General features: G+C 45.3%; 1 protein-coding gene across 2 annotated transcripts in view; it reads right to left on the bottom strand.

Annotated features, from left to right (window-relative positions):
* The window catches only part of LOC126538497 (tyrosine-protein phosphatase non-receptor type 7-like), a 172,647-nt gene extending 168,634 nt beyond the window's left edge, over positions 1-4,013 (bottom strand). For both annotated transcript variants that reach the window (XM_055074816.1, XM_055074817.1), the window contains exon 1: positions 3,775-4,013. In XM_055074816.1, coding sequence (XP_054930791.1) covers positions 3,775-3,844 — 70 coding nt within the window. In that variant the 5' untranslated portion in view covers positions 3,845-4,013. The remainder of the gene's footprint in view (positions 1-3,774) is intronic.
* Positions 4,014-15,359: the final 11,346 nt, after the last annotated feature.

Raw genomic sequence — 15,359 nt, 5'->3', positions numbered from 1 at the left:
GGGCATCAAAGACGATTCATTACGATTCCTGTCTGCTACTTGAGCCAGCATTACCGCGACTTTCGGCCTTTTCATAAAAATTACAGCTAATTTTCCCTGATAGAGGCACAAATTCCCCGAGTTTTAGAAGACTACCCGAAATCCCTGAGAATTCCCGGTTTTCCCGGTTGGTAGACATCCTGGAGTATATTCTTCAATGAAAAAATACATATTTTACTTGTCTTGACAGTGCGTAGCATTAAAGAATTCGTTTGCAGCATCTTTGGCAATGGCAACACAGTTAATATTAATGTTTAATGTATTTGATCCCTCGAAAAATTCTATAAGGAGGAGGCCGAGCTGCAAAGTTGCTTTAGCTGAACGGCCCCATAGCATACAAAAGCTGGGTGTTCGGCCAGATACAATGCGATACAAAAGTTGTATTTTCGTAAACAGCGAAATAAAAGGGCAAGCATGTGAGGCTCCGTATACATATGCAGTGATATTCTGAACTTTGCATTGCTTTGCTCTTGTTGAGGCATTTGGTGTTTGATGTCAGGACCATACATTTTTTCCTGCCAGGACTTATGTGAAGTGTAATGATGTGATGTGTACCTTTGTGTAATTTCTTTTTCTGGAAAAAAAAAAAAAGCTTGGAACTGTGGGGCAGTGTCATGAGGTGCACATGCTCTGTTAAAGAAAGGTGAAGACGACAACAAAGGCACAAGTATGATCATGCAATGGCACCCAAGAAGGTGAAAAAAAGAAGGAAAAGAAGACTGCAGAGAGCCTCGTAGCACAAGCGTGGAAATTGAGAGTGGTGCCATTGTGAGGGAGGAAGCCGAGGGAAGAAGGCAGCAGCGGCGATAGAAGCAGCCTGTAGGTTGATGGGTTCGGGCTCCTGCCTACGCTTATGCCTGGTGTTCCTGAGCATACGGCTCAATATCTAAATAAAGCTAGTGCTCGTCTGAGGGGCATCCAGCGAAGAACTGACCAAAGCTTCTATGCTCCAAGCCTCCTCTCTTGGCTTACGTTCTTGCCCTGTCGTGCCACATCGTCTTGCCTTCGAACTCCAGCTAGAGCACCTCAGTAACAGCCTATTCGTCATTGGCAACATACCAGCCGTGACCTGGTCCGACGCTCCACACTGAATCATAAAGTGATGTGTGAACTTTAATAACTCAATTTTGTAGTTTGCAGAATAGTTAGACTCCATACATAGCAGTGGTCCAGATTAGTGTTTGTTGCCAGTTATACGTTGTTGAACTGATATAAAGTATTGTTTGTGTGTGTGTGGCAGAGGGTACACACTTCGTATTTTCTTTCCTAAATCGGTCTGTATTGCCCACATTAATCAACTGACTATGGTGAAAAAAAAAAGTATACACCATGACAGCGAGCAACCAATGGCCTCTCACACTTTCTACTTTCGTAAGTATGTACATTGTGTACAGTGGACACTATGCTTCCTTACACACCTGACCTCTGATTGCACATCCATTTCTGATGTTACCAGGTGTGTCAAGGACTACTGACAGCTGGCCCATTCATTGACATACGACCAATGCTGCCAAAAACTGAAACACAACAGCAAAAGGCCCTTCTCCGCTTTTTCCATGGGTACCCCTTTTCGGCTTCGGTTTCCTCACAACATTCCTGGGCTTTCTTCATTACTGACTTGATATCACGAGCCTTACCACATAATCACCTGCCCTTCCCCCAGCAATATAGAGATTGAGTCTTTGACACCATCCATGTCAATCATATCAAGCCCTATTATGACCCTATTATGCCTACAGTCGCAAGGATGGCTTAGCTTTCTCTCATGGACCAATGTAGCAAAGTCTTGTGCCACTACACAGTGGTAGCTGCAAGGCTGGAGCTCAGACTGGCTTGGTTTTTGACTGTCTGACACTCGTCACTGACCAATTTGCCTCTGTCCCGTGACCTCGTACTCAACAGTTGAACGCCAACAGCTGATGCATCGGGGGCACTGCAGACACCAAACTTCACACAGCAAGAACACCCACAAATTGTAGCTCTACTGTCTGTTAGTGCGACAAGGAAGTAGCAAAATTCAGCTAGAGTCCCTTGTACAACTCTGACATCTGAACCCTGTGATGCGTTTATTGAGAGGATTTCCACCAGAATGTGTACGTTTGGCATTTCCAGAGGGCCTACAGATTACTTGAAGAGAAATATTGCAGTCTGCTTGTATTACTTTGAGACATTGGGCTTTCAGACATATGGTGACAAACTATGTACCCTAAAAGATGGTTATAGCGTCTATCTAGCACTCACGGCCTCGACTGCCAGGTTATGCCCGTCTGTTCCAACATCATAACTACTGCCAACCCCATTATCACTGAAATTGCAGCTAATGTTAAGCACGCACACAACCATATATAGGCAGGCATATGCAAGGGCAAATTTGAAGTGCAAATGCGCATGCTAGAACAAAGCGCCGAGACAGCGGTTAGTTCGTTACTGTCACGTAAATGGCACCGAAGGGGCCGAAACTACAAAGGACAGCGGTTTGTAACAATTAACGAGCGCATGTCCGACAATGAAATCAATGTCCGCGCTAACCTTGAAGACCAAGTCAGGCGCTTGGTGGAACAGTTCTCATTCGGCCACAGCAATCCGCAAAACAAGCGCCACATGCGTGCGTCACATGCAAGCAGTGGAACACTTGGCCAAGCGTGAAGCACGGTGACGAGCGCGAGCACTGAGCGTGACTTGCGATGACAAGCGCCTACTGAACCAACACAGCCGACGGCGAAGGCAGCAGGTTTGGCGCTCGTAAACACAGTGAGCTTGTCTTACCATAAATCAGCAGCTCGAAGAGAGCGCGGGACCATCATAGGCATCGTGAAATCAATACGCCGCAAATTTCCTTTCCGCTTGCGAAAGAGCTCGCGCATGTCACAGCGGAAGGCGGCGAGATTTTTCGCGCGCAGAAATGCGCGGAAAAAGGCAGTGTCATTGACTAGGCGAAGCACTCGCGAGCCCAATCTTCAATGGAGCCTCGTCACACGAGCCGGCCACTTGCGTACACGACAGCTGCGCCTTGCGTTAGGACCACGTCGTGGTTAAGAAACCAGCGGACTGATAGGCGTCCGGCCATCGCGAGCGTTTCGGCGGGTAAAGATAGTCGCAGTTTTCTCTCGCCACCACATGCAAACGATCAGATTCACAAGAGAGTCCCCCGTGCCGTTGCGGCTAGTGTAAAAGAAAGCACGTTCGGCGAACAAGTACTGAAAAAAGCATTCACTTGTTTTTAGGTCGATGCGAAGGAGCAGAGTACAGCCCATCATATCTGAAAGAGGCCAACAGGAGGTCAACGCGATGTAGATGCAGCGCGCGCTAGAAATCAATAGCTAACTTTGCTGATTTCTTGTTTTCCTTTCCGGATGTCTGCCCGGGCATGGGATGGGGGGTCTTCGTGGTTCGCACAGTGTGCAATGTGCATCGCAACGCTGTTCCACTCGGGGCGCGACGAGAAATAAAAGCGCCCAATTGAGTCAAAACACGTCGCACGGTTGGCAGAACAGAAAGCTCACGCTACACATACAAATGAAGCGTGGTCTTCCTTGACTTAGTATTTTGCTTTGTCGCTTAGCCGAGAGTAACAAAAGAACGGCAACCGCAAACGTAAGAACGGAAAGTGAGAAGCATGCTGCCTTGGCCCCTACTCACCTACATATCACTGTACTACACGAAATACACAGACACACACACACACACACATACATATATATGTCTATCCACAAGGAGAAACGGGCACTCGCTTACGCCTGGCGCCGACGATGAGGTAGCCGCATGCCAGCAGTGAACAGGCGCAGCGCAGCCGCAAAAACTTCATGTTGCTCTCAGCGGGCGCATGTTGTCGTATTGACAAACATTCGCGCAGCAGCGTTACCACTGAACCACATTACATGGCGAGCGCGTCAACTTTCTCGACAGATTTCACTCCTTCGCTCCTCACAGTTGCCTTAACGCGCCGATTGCGAGACGCGCGCTGCTCGTCGGGAACGCGCGCCGACCTCAGCAGCAGAGCAGAGTATCGCCGCTAGAGGCGCCTCGATAGAAGCGCGATAGAAGCGCGAAATACGGAAAGAGAAACAACATGTTCGTTGGAATTGAAAAAAGAAACCGAAAAGCTGGTGGAACGAGGAGATACGAGAAGCGATCGCCGAACGACAGAAAGCATCTCGAGAGCACAGGCAGGCAAAGAAGACGCAGTTGCCCCAGGATGAAGTAACCAGTAAATCGGAAATATACCGGGAGAAAAAGTCTATGGTTCAAATACTGGTGCAAGCAAAATTAAAAGGTGAAAGTGAACGTTGGTTGTCAAATACGTCAGAAAAAGAAGGCCGCTCCTAGAATATTTTGGAATCATATAAAATTATTAGGCAAGAAGCCAACAACAATACAACAACATATCCTAGACGAAGATGAAAACAGATTGGAAGGAGAAGCGGCAATAAATTACATCCAAAAAGTAACAGCCGAATCTTTCCAAGGGAAGGACGAGGTTGTATTTGAAGAAAAAAAGAGCATGAAAGAAACCCAAGTGGAAAAGGAACTGGTGCTGACAAATTTAGACTGGAAGAAAGCGGAAGAGAAAATTCCTAAGCGCACAGCCACAGGGCTAGACGCGGTTCCCGTTAGGCTGATAAATGAACTGGGACCAAAAAGTAAGGAAGCTCTGGTGAAAGCAGCGGAAAAAATTTAAAAGATAGACGAATACCAGACAGTTGGCGACAAAGTAGAATGAATTTAATTTAAAAAGGTAAGGGAGAGAAAGACAGAATTCACTCGTATAGACCGTTGACCATTACATCGGTAATATACAGGCTAGCAATGCAGGCAATCAAATTAAAGTTTGAAGCATGGGCAGAAAATAATGGCATTTTGGGAGAGCTTCAGAATGGCTTTAGATTAGGTAGGCGTTTGGATGATAACTTGTTTGTTCTTACTCAGTGTATTGAAATATCAAAAGCAGGAAGCAGACCGTTGTATGTGGCCTTTTTGGACATTACAGGAGCCTACGACGACGTAGACTGCAACATTTTGTGGGATATTCTGGAAGGGGAAGGCTTAGGTAACGATTGTCTACAGCGTTTGAGAGAGATTTACCTAGAAAATACCGTTTGCGTTGAATGGGAAGGGATGAGGAGCGCGGAGAAAGTTCATATCAACAAGGGACTGAGGCAGGGGTGCCCTTTATCCCCGCTGCTGTTTATGATGTACATGGTGAGGATTGAAAAAAAAATGAAATTATGGGGTTTTACGTGCCAAAACCACTTTCTGATTATGAGGCACGCCGTAGTGGAGGACTCCGGAAATTTCGACCACCTGGGGTTCTTTAACGTGCGCCTAAATCTGAGCACACGGGTGTTTTCGCATCTCGCCCCCATCGAAATGGTGAGGATGGAGAGGGCGCTAGAAGGAAGTAATATCTGGTTTAATCTCTCATACACACAGGCAGGTACAGTAATAGAGCAGCAACTCCCAGGTTTATTTTATGCGGACGACATTGTGTTGCTCGCTAACAAGCAAAGTGATTTTCAACGTCTGGCTAATATCTGTGGACAGGAAGGCAACAATTTAGGTATTAAATTTAGTGTTAGAAAATCAGGTGTTATGGTATTCAATGAAAACAGTGAACAGACAGTGGTGATACAGGGCCAGGAAATACCTCGGGTAGCAGAATATAAATACCTTGGCATATGGATAAACGAAGGCAATGGATATATGGAAACACAGGAAAAAACCATAACAGTCAAGGGGAAGAGAAATGCAGCCATAATGAAGCACAGAGCGCTATGGGGATACAATAGGTACAAGGTCCTTCGAGGTATGTGGAAAGGGGTAATTGTTCCAGGACTTACTTTTGGAAATGCGGTTGTTTACTTTAAATCAGGGGTACAATCAGGACTCGACGGGAACCAAAGGTCAGTGGGTCGCCTCGCATTGGGCGCTCACGGGAAGACTACAAATGAAGCTGTGCAGGGTGATATGGGCTGGACTAGTTTTGAAGTGAGGGAAGCTCGCAGTAAAATTGAGTATGAAGAACGGCTGAGGAATATGGAAGAAAGTAAATGGGCTGGGAGAGTGTTCAGGTATCTGTAGAGGCAAAACATTGATTCACAATGGAGGAAAAGAACTAGGAAGCTTACCAGCAAGTATGCGGCCTGTGGGGTGGGCAACACAGCAACAAAGAAGGTCAAGCGGAAAGTCAGAGAGGCTGAATTAATCTCATGGGTGGCGGCAATGGAAAAGAAACCTGCCATGAGTAACTACTTAGGAGGAAAAAACGAAATCAGGAAAGAAACCATTTATGATAACTCAAAGGGAAGCTCATTACTTTTCGAAGCGAGATCGGGTTGCCTTAGAACACGCACCTATAAAGCGAGATATAAGAAGAAAGAAGAAGAATGTGCTTGCTGCGGTAAAGCTAGGGAAACGACGGAGCATATTTTATTAGAATGTGAAGACGTCTACCCAGCGGTCGATTTAGGCACCACTGGCCTCCTTGAAGCCCTTGGGTTCAGCGGGAGCAGTGGTAAAGCAAACAGGTCCGCAATAGACATTAGTAAGAGGCGATTGGAGGATTGGTGGAAGAAAAGTAGGGAAACGACAAAAGACGGAGACGTACAAAAGCACAGTTCGCAATAGGGGATCAGAAAATTTGGACGTGGTAGTTCATAGTGTTTTTTCTTTCTTTTTTCATTGGTTAACCTAGGTAGAATATTAGGCAGCATAGTAGCAAGAGCTTGGCGGCGCAATCAACCGCCCCGTTCCAAAGGGGACGCTCATAATATCCATCCATCCATCGACCATACAATGAAGGACAAAACACTCCGATCTCGGAGCGAGTGCGACGCTACAGTAAACTAGAATATATAGGCTAAAAGGGGGCAGTGCGAGAGGCATCGTATGTGTGGAGAGGAGGAAGAAACGGCTGAACACCTGATACTTGCTTGTAAACAACTTCACCCTGCAGTTGAATGTAACGGGGGAACTATTCAAAGCGTTGGGTTTTTAAGACAGTGAAAGTAAAATAGACATTGAACAGGTAGAAATAACTAAACGGAGGCTATCTGATTGGTGGATAAAATCAACGCAAAAGTAAAGGAGTAAATACATACCCTCTATAAGAAAAGTTTACACCCTTTGGAGTGCCCCTTCTGCCACACAATAATAATCGTCATCTGCCGTGATGCGTTTCCTTTCTTAAAAACGCCCCGCCCGCCACTTTCCTGTCGGGAATGCTATCATGCTGTTAACGCGCATGCCGTTCGTTACTGGAAAGTACCGGGCTCGCAGCGTTAAAGAAAGGAAACGCATCAAGGCAGATGATTATCGTTGTGTGGCAGAAGGGGCACTGCAAAGGGTGTAAACTTTTCTTAGAGTGTAGGTACACTCTAAGAACAGTTTACACCCTTTGGCTTGCCCCTTCTGCCACACAAAAATAATCGTCATCTGCCTTGATGCGTTTCCTTTCTTTATCGCTGCAAGCCCGGAACTTTCCAGTGACGAACGGCACGCGCGTTATCAGAAGGGGTACTTCAAAGGGTGTAAACTGTTCTATGCTGATAACGCGCGTGCGGTTCGTTACTGGAAAGTTCCGGGCTCGCAGCGATAAAGAAAGGAAACGCATCAAGGCAGATGACGATTATCTTTGTGTGGCAGAAGGGGCAAGCCAAAGGGTGTAAACTGTTCTTAGAGTGTATGCATGCATATAGTACCATCCAAGGCTAGGTGGCGCGCGCCGCCGCCCGATTCAAAGGGTTGAGCCTCAATCATCCATCCACCCATCCATCCTATGTGCGCCATGCGTGGCCGTGCGAGAGACAGGCGCGATGCATAGAGTTTCCTACAAAAGTTTTTGTAGGAAACTATGGCGCGATGAGAGATGAAATTTCTCAGAGCCGCTAGGGGCCCTAAAATGCGTTGGTGTGTTTTTATTTATTTATTTCAAGAGTACTGCCAGCCTCTGATGAGAAGCTGTAAGGATTGGGGGCTCAATCCCATCGCTCGTGATACGTTGTCAAGATTGGAGTCGGGCATGAATTAGAAGGTAGCTGGCCCATGCCGTCATCCAACTTATCAACGCTGAGGACGTTGATGAAGGGAAGGACTGCTCCTCATCGAGAACGAGGAATATGGGTTTATTTACAGTATTTATATCAGTCTAACATGACTGCTTGAGAAAGTACATCAGTCTAACATGACTGCTTAAGAAAGTGTCGAGCATCCGCACAACAGCGGTTTATAAACACTCGGCCCCGCCTTCATTCCAAGGGGACGGAAACGTTCGTCCAGTCATTGTAAACACGCCGCCTCTCCCCGGGACGGCCTACACGCACGCACGCACGCACGCACGCACACACACACACACACACACACACACACACACACACACACACACACACACACACCCAAACACACACACACACACACACACACACACACACACACACACACACACACACACACACACACACAGGTTTACGGTCCGGTCCGGAACAGACGTCCCACGGATTTCATATAACTCGGAGCTGGCCCTCGCAGAGCGCCCGAGTAGCCATTGTCCTGCGTCTTGGTCGGCGCGTGGGAAGCGGTCCCGGACGACGTTCCCGCTCGCGGCCGACCCGGTTGGCGGTGTCATGTTGCGGCACAAAGCCTGCTTCGTCGAACTCATTCAGTCACAACGGCGACGAGGCTAGAGCGCAACGGTGTCGTTCCTCGAAAGTTGACGCCGCCGTCGTCGCAACTGGCTGGCAACACTTGCACCTCAGCTGGGCCGTTCTTAACATAGAGTTAGTAGAACAACTCTAGAGGAAAAGCTGGGCCGGAAAAGTGGGAACCTCTAGGGCGCCGCCCTGTTGCTACTGGTCAATGTGGCCAGCGCAATTACTATTGAAAGAGCTGAAAACAAGTACAGGTCACCGTATGCTTTGTCATCTAAAAACGCATACCTGAGGTTTTATGAAGGTGGTGGGTTAATATTAAGTTTACAGAAAGCGATCACTAAGTCCGTGACTTATGTAAATCACGAACTACGCATTCATTTAATAAAGGATGACGCGAATTTCGGTTTCGAATCTGTTTTTTGGATGCGTAGTAGTTTCGTACAGTTTAGGTTTGACATGCGATCGCGCGTCGACATCGGACGCTATGGCACACTCGTGCCTTCTGTGCCACCGAAGCCCCGAAGTGCCCAGGCATATACCTTCACATGTAAGTAAACGAATGTATCTCCTTGTTGAGAATATCACGCGAGTAGGCAGCTCTTGTGGGGCATCACAATCGTTTGAGAAGCGTCACAGTAGAGCATTTTTCTACATGCGGAGCGGCGTTTTTATTTGCAGGTTTCCCTTCAGTAGGAAATTGCTGGACAGGCGGACCAGCGCACCGGAATTGTACTGGCGAAGCCACAAGCAACTCAAAGAATCAGTTTAATTGTTGCACTTTGAACAATCATGCTTCTACAAAGGCCAGAGCAGAAAAACAGCCCGATGCCGAGTATTTCTGTGCCACGAAGTAATCAAGAGGCGAGTGCCTAATGCGGACGAAATCGAGTGCATCGAGACTTAGAACGACAGAAAGCTGAGCTAGTTGGTAAGGATTCATTATGCAAAACAGAGATGAGGCGTGCAGACAGGACACAAGCGTAGAGAAGTGGGCGGCGCTCGTGTTGCATGTTTGCTTGTAAATACTCTATTCTTGTGTCCTGTCTGCACGCCTCACCTCCGTTTTGCATAACGAGTGTATCAACCCACATATTAATAGCGTAGGCGTTTTATTAACTGTGCAATATTTTCAACACTTCCTTGCATGCCATTTCATGTGGAATATCTTTTCTGGTCACAAATTTGTGCAGCTAATCTATTTGCATGATCGACTCCGGGCCTGTGGGACCGTTCACTTGCACTTGATGCTGAGTCTTTTACATGTATCCATAAACTGCAGATATGCACATGAGATCCCTGCGAGCATTTTCAAAATTCAATTATTTTAGACAACAGGCACATATGCAATACTGACATAATATTATCTCAAGTACCACTAAGCATCTGGGACACATTTTTGTTGACAATACTCGCAGGTAAAATAAGTAGATCATGTGGACAGCTCCAGCTCATTTTCCTTAAATCAATGTGTACAAGGGGTATGCAAAAATAATTTTTTTCTCGCGCACCGATTCTTTTGCTGTATAAGCAAGAGAACCCACCACGTTAGTGTAACGTATCTTGTACATCACACTAATAAGTGCTTTAATTTACCAAGTGAGATGAGTCACTTTTATGGATCATTCAGTCATATCACACTGCAAGCTGCATTCATCAATCTTCAATTGGATTTCGCATGAAACATGTTTCCCTTTTATGCAGATATGCAATGGCAAGCCCTTCCGTGTGTTCCAAAGGTAAAATTTAAGCTCGAAATTAAAGAAGACATTTCTAGTCAGAAACAAGCAAAAATGGTGAATGCAGAGTATCAGAAGCCCAAGGTACAGAAATTATGAGAATTAAGTGTCGAATGATTTTAAGGAAAGAATGGTATTTGAAGATGCAAGATTCTTTAGTGGAAATCAAGCAAGTCAGTATAGGTAGAATACTCTGAGAAATTATGCGAGTAATGGGATAGCACACAATGGGTCAGGAAATGCGTTGTTTTTCTGAAAAACTAAAGCTGATGACTGTCATATCATGAGTCACTTTAGCATCATGAGACTGCTGTTTGATAAATTCAGAAACAAACCAAAAAGCAAGCCATACAAAAATAAAAAAAAAACTATTTAATGATGCTCTCTCCACACTGGGATAAATAATAAGAAACGGATCACGTCTAATGTGGACATATCAGACACCTTGTGAAACACTAAAGGAAAAATTCAGTTTCGAGCTATGGCACTTGCCGCATAGATGTGGGGGGCCTTGCACCAATAGTAATAGTTACCACTGCATCTAGAAATTTAAAGCATTCATGCAGACAAGGATGATTCTTTATATTTTTGGCTACCACTTCAAATGCCTCCACTAAGTGTTACAATGCTGCACGCAGCCATACTAAGGATCTCACAGCAACACTTGCAGGTAAACAGCAAAAGCAGTCAAAGTGCTGGTGTATTCTGCACACTGTCTTTGAAAACTTTTAGGCAAGAACAGTGCAAGAAACAGACATAAGAACTGCATTTATTTCTATAATACCCCATTTGAATGGCCTTTTCTTTTTCCTTCGACAATGCCTTCGCCTAGCCACAGCACCTCCCTCAATACAGACTCCGCAAGCCAAGAGGCCGTGGAGGCAAATGCAGGCAAGAGGCAAGAAGCAATAGCACTGGTATCGACATTCATCTAATTTCTTTCTTTTTCTTTCGTTTAGACAGCCAGCACACCTCGAACAGCCACCTTGACTGCGGGTGTGTCACCCTAGTCGCCAAGGAAACATTTGAGGGAAAGCGACAGGCAATGTGAACAGCCACTTCTCCATGTAAACGATACTCTTTCTCTCGGATGACTCCTACGTTCGCCACGCCAGCACACTTGTGCACAAAGATGCCGCGGAGGCACGTGCAGGTCAGAGGCAAGAAGCAGTGGCACTGGTGTCGACATTCGCCCAATTTCTTTTTCTTACACTGAGGCAGCCAGCACACATCGAACAGCCACCTTAACTGCGGGTGTGTTAGTAGATTCCTGTTGTACATATGCTCATAATAAACTTCAGTAAACTTGAACTTGATAATAAACTTGAAGGCAAATGGGACATTGATGCATTGTTTTTTTGAACATTTATTGTACACATACAATATATGTTATACTTTGCAGTGCTACAGAGCATATTTTGAAGCTTCCCCCTATATTTTGCACCTTTAATTACGTATGTGTTGTGTGGCCCTCAATTCAGTTCATGTTGTAGCAGATGTTTTGTCTGTGTATCGCACATTGGCTTAAGCTCGTGATATCCACATACTTCTCTCACATATACAAAATAAAGTTCTATGTTGTCCTCAGTGTTACAACAAAAAATGAAAGTAAACAATCCGATCGTGGAATTGTGTTTATTACAGTCATTCCTATGACAGTTACTGACAAGTTGACAACTTGAACTGGTCAATCCGTCCATAGCCTCCTCTATTTTTCAAAAATAAAGGAGGCTATGATCCATTATGGCAAGGAATTGTATGTATACATAAAAAAGGGGGGGGGGGGGGTATGTGTGTGTGTTTGTAGTGGGGGGTATAACAGGACTAGGGCGGTACGAAAAAAATGTACCAACACAGTCCTCTAGACCCATTCCGTTAAGGTACCGTAACAAAACGCATTAATATGATGAAGTTCATACAACCAACTCTGATATTACTACACACGCCAGGCGACGCGAGCTACATTTGCCATGACGCATTCGCGACTGCACCGGATGCCCTCCATATTATTCTCATTAATCGTGCTAACTGCACCGAGGCAAAAGAAAGATCATGGGCCCAGGTGCCTTTAAAGTATCTCGACCTTGCGAGGCACTGCTGCGCGTGCCAGGGGAGCTGTCCGTGCGAACACTCCCTGGCACACACCTGCCTCGGCGGCCCCAACCTACGTACCGTTCTGCTTCGAGCTTTGATCCCCCCACTGTCCCTTGGGTGCCCTGGAGTTCCTGTGCCGCCTGCTTTATTATAATCTCAGGTGCTCTCCTGAGACTTCCGTTTGTCGGCTACATGTGCCCTACAGCTGGATCAGTACTTATAATAAAGAAACCCGATCTATCGTCGCTACGATAGATCGCGAAAGCGGCTTTTGCAACATACCGCGCGCCCGTGCGAAGAGAATTACGGAACGCCAACGAAGAATCTGACCACAGCTCGTAACCGTCGAGTATGTACGTGACACTCCCTGCAACAGGCATGACCGCTGAAAACCGCATACCGCCGGAAACTTCAACAGGATCATCCCTCGGTTGCATAACTGCCACCTGTACGGCCAACATGGACCACACCCACACCGTCCCGCAACATAGAATAAAGAACCAACTTATAAAGCCCAAACACACGGCTGCACGCACACATCACCACACTACTAGCCAACTACTAGCGAGGCGCCATGCTGCTACGCTGCTACGGTTGCCGGATTAAAACTGACTACTGTCATCAAGTCTAGCAAGCGTCTCAGGAGCTGGCAACCTCGGCGCGTAGCAACATGGCGGCGCTCTTGCGGTTCCCAATTTCAATGCATGGGCCCTATGGGTAGCTTGTCCTCTAGAGTTAGTATAGTAACTCTATGGTTCTTAACAAGGCCTTAAGCAGGAGTGGTTACATACATGACAAACAATACATTGAGTACAAAGTGCGAAGCGTGAGCAAAAATGAAATAGCACTGAATTTGAAAATACGAACAGCGTGTCCTTTGCGAAAACGTAGCATTTAGAGCTAACAATGTGAAACTATTCCAGAAAAAAGAATATGCAGACTGCTCTTAGCGCTAAGTTGACGAACATTTAAGAGAAAAAAAAAACTTGAAGAATATATGTATACAATGCGTGGCAAACGATTTCAGAACATACATTCTATCAGACAAACATAATGAAGTAGTGTGTAAAAATATGTAGCAGTGGCAAGCGCATCAGAAAATACGTGCGTTCAATTATGTGGAAGGACAGGCCGAAAAAAAATTGAATAAAGAAAAGGAGGGCAGTCAATGCACCCGGTTCATTTATACAATTTCTTTAAGCAGTTTTAAGAATGATTCAAAGGTGTCGCAGGCAACCACCGCAGCAGGAAGTACATTCCATTTCCTAATGGGTCGGGGAAAATATGAATTTCTAAGCGCTTCTGTTTTGCAGTAGTAATCTTTAGGCTGCTTAGCGCGGCTAGGCCGAGTTAATCGACAAGAGAGGCTCGGTATACGTGTCCTTGTCTATGCCTAATTTTCCATGATAGAGCAGATCATGTACTTTAATCTTTCTTTATATCGCCGTTTTTGTAGGGTAACTAGTTCTGCTGTTTCGAGCATCGCACTTGCTGATGCATACCGGCTAAAGGAATTGAATACAAATCTTATCGACTTTTTCTGAATTTTTTTCCACCTTTTTTATGTTATTATCGCTATGTGGATCCCAGACGACGGACCCATACTCAAGAATCGAGTGGACGAAAGTGTTCTAGGCTAGTACCTTTTTCTCATGGGGTGAATTTCTTAAGCAACGCCTCAAGTAACTAACCTTCTGCATGGCTTTCTTTTCTATGTATGACATGTGCTCATTCCACTTTAAATCCGAGCTGATAACTACGCCCAAATATTTATAGCTTGTCACGCGGTCTAAAATTTGCCCATCGATCGAGTACTGATTGTTTAAAGGGTGTCGTTTCCGCGTCACGGTCATCGCTAGATTTTTTTCGCGTTGATTTTCATTTGCCATGTGCTGCACTATGATTGCACTGTAGACAGTGAGGTATGTAACAGCGATTGGTCAGCCGGACTACGGATTTCTTTATATAAAACGCAATCGTCAGGAAACAATTTTATTTTAACTGGCAATTCCTGTGCAAATGCAAATTAAGAAAAAATAAGGGCCCAAGCACTGATCCCTATGGAATTCCGGTTAGTACAGGTCTTGAACGTGAATGTGTTCCGTCTATGTTTACAGCTTGCCGTCTCGAAATAAGATATGCTTGAATCCAAGATAGAAGAAACTCATTTGTAATTATAGGTTTGAATTTTATCATGAGTTTGTTGTAGCATACCCGGTAAATTGCTTTATCGAAATCTAAAAAATAATATAAATTTGGCCTTGTTCATCCAGGATAGCTGCGAAATTATGAATGGTTTCTAAAAGGTGAGTAGTGGTTGAAAGCCCTTTACGATGTCCATGCTGCCTGGGGGCGAGAAAACCATGAATCTCAAGAAAAAACTGTTGGATGTTTCAAGATAATGTGCTCAAAAAGTTTGGAACATGTGCAAAGTATAGAAATGGGTCGAAAGGAAGAAACCAGTGATGAGTCTCCTCCTTTTGGCACGGGAACAATCTTTCCAAACTTCGAGTAATGAGGCAACTCGGATAGATATAACGGCTTATTAGACACCACACAAGAATTTAGAGCACCACTCGGCACACCGGAACAGGAATGTGTTGGGTATCGCATCGACGCCAGATGATTTTTTCGTATCAATGTTAAGTAAAAGCTTTAGAACACCTTCTTCCGTTATTATAACATCATTAATAGGTGGAACGCTTTGCAAGGTCGAAAATATGGGCTTTTCATCGTTGTCAACTGTAAACATGGAACAGAAAAAGTTGTTGAAGAATTCTGCAACTTGTAATTTCTCAGATATTCTTTCACCATTAATGCAGAGGGTGGGCACAGTTGTTGATTT

This window comes from Dermacentor andersoni, chromosome 4 (genome assembly GCF_023375885.2).
Source record: "Dermacentor andersoni chromosome 4, qqDerAnde1_hic_scaffold, whole genome shotgun sequence".
Taxonomy (NCBI): Eukaryota; Metazoa; Arthropoda; class Arachnida; order Ixodida; family Ixodidae; genus Dermacentor; species Dermacentor andersoni.
This window is presented reverse-complemented; position numbering and strand designations above follow the sequence as displayed.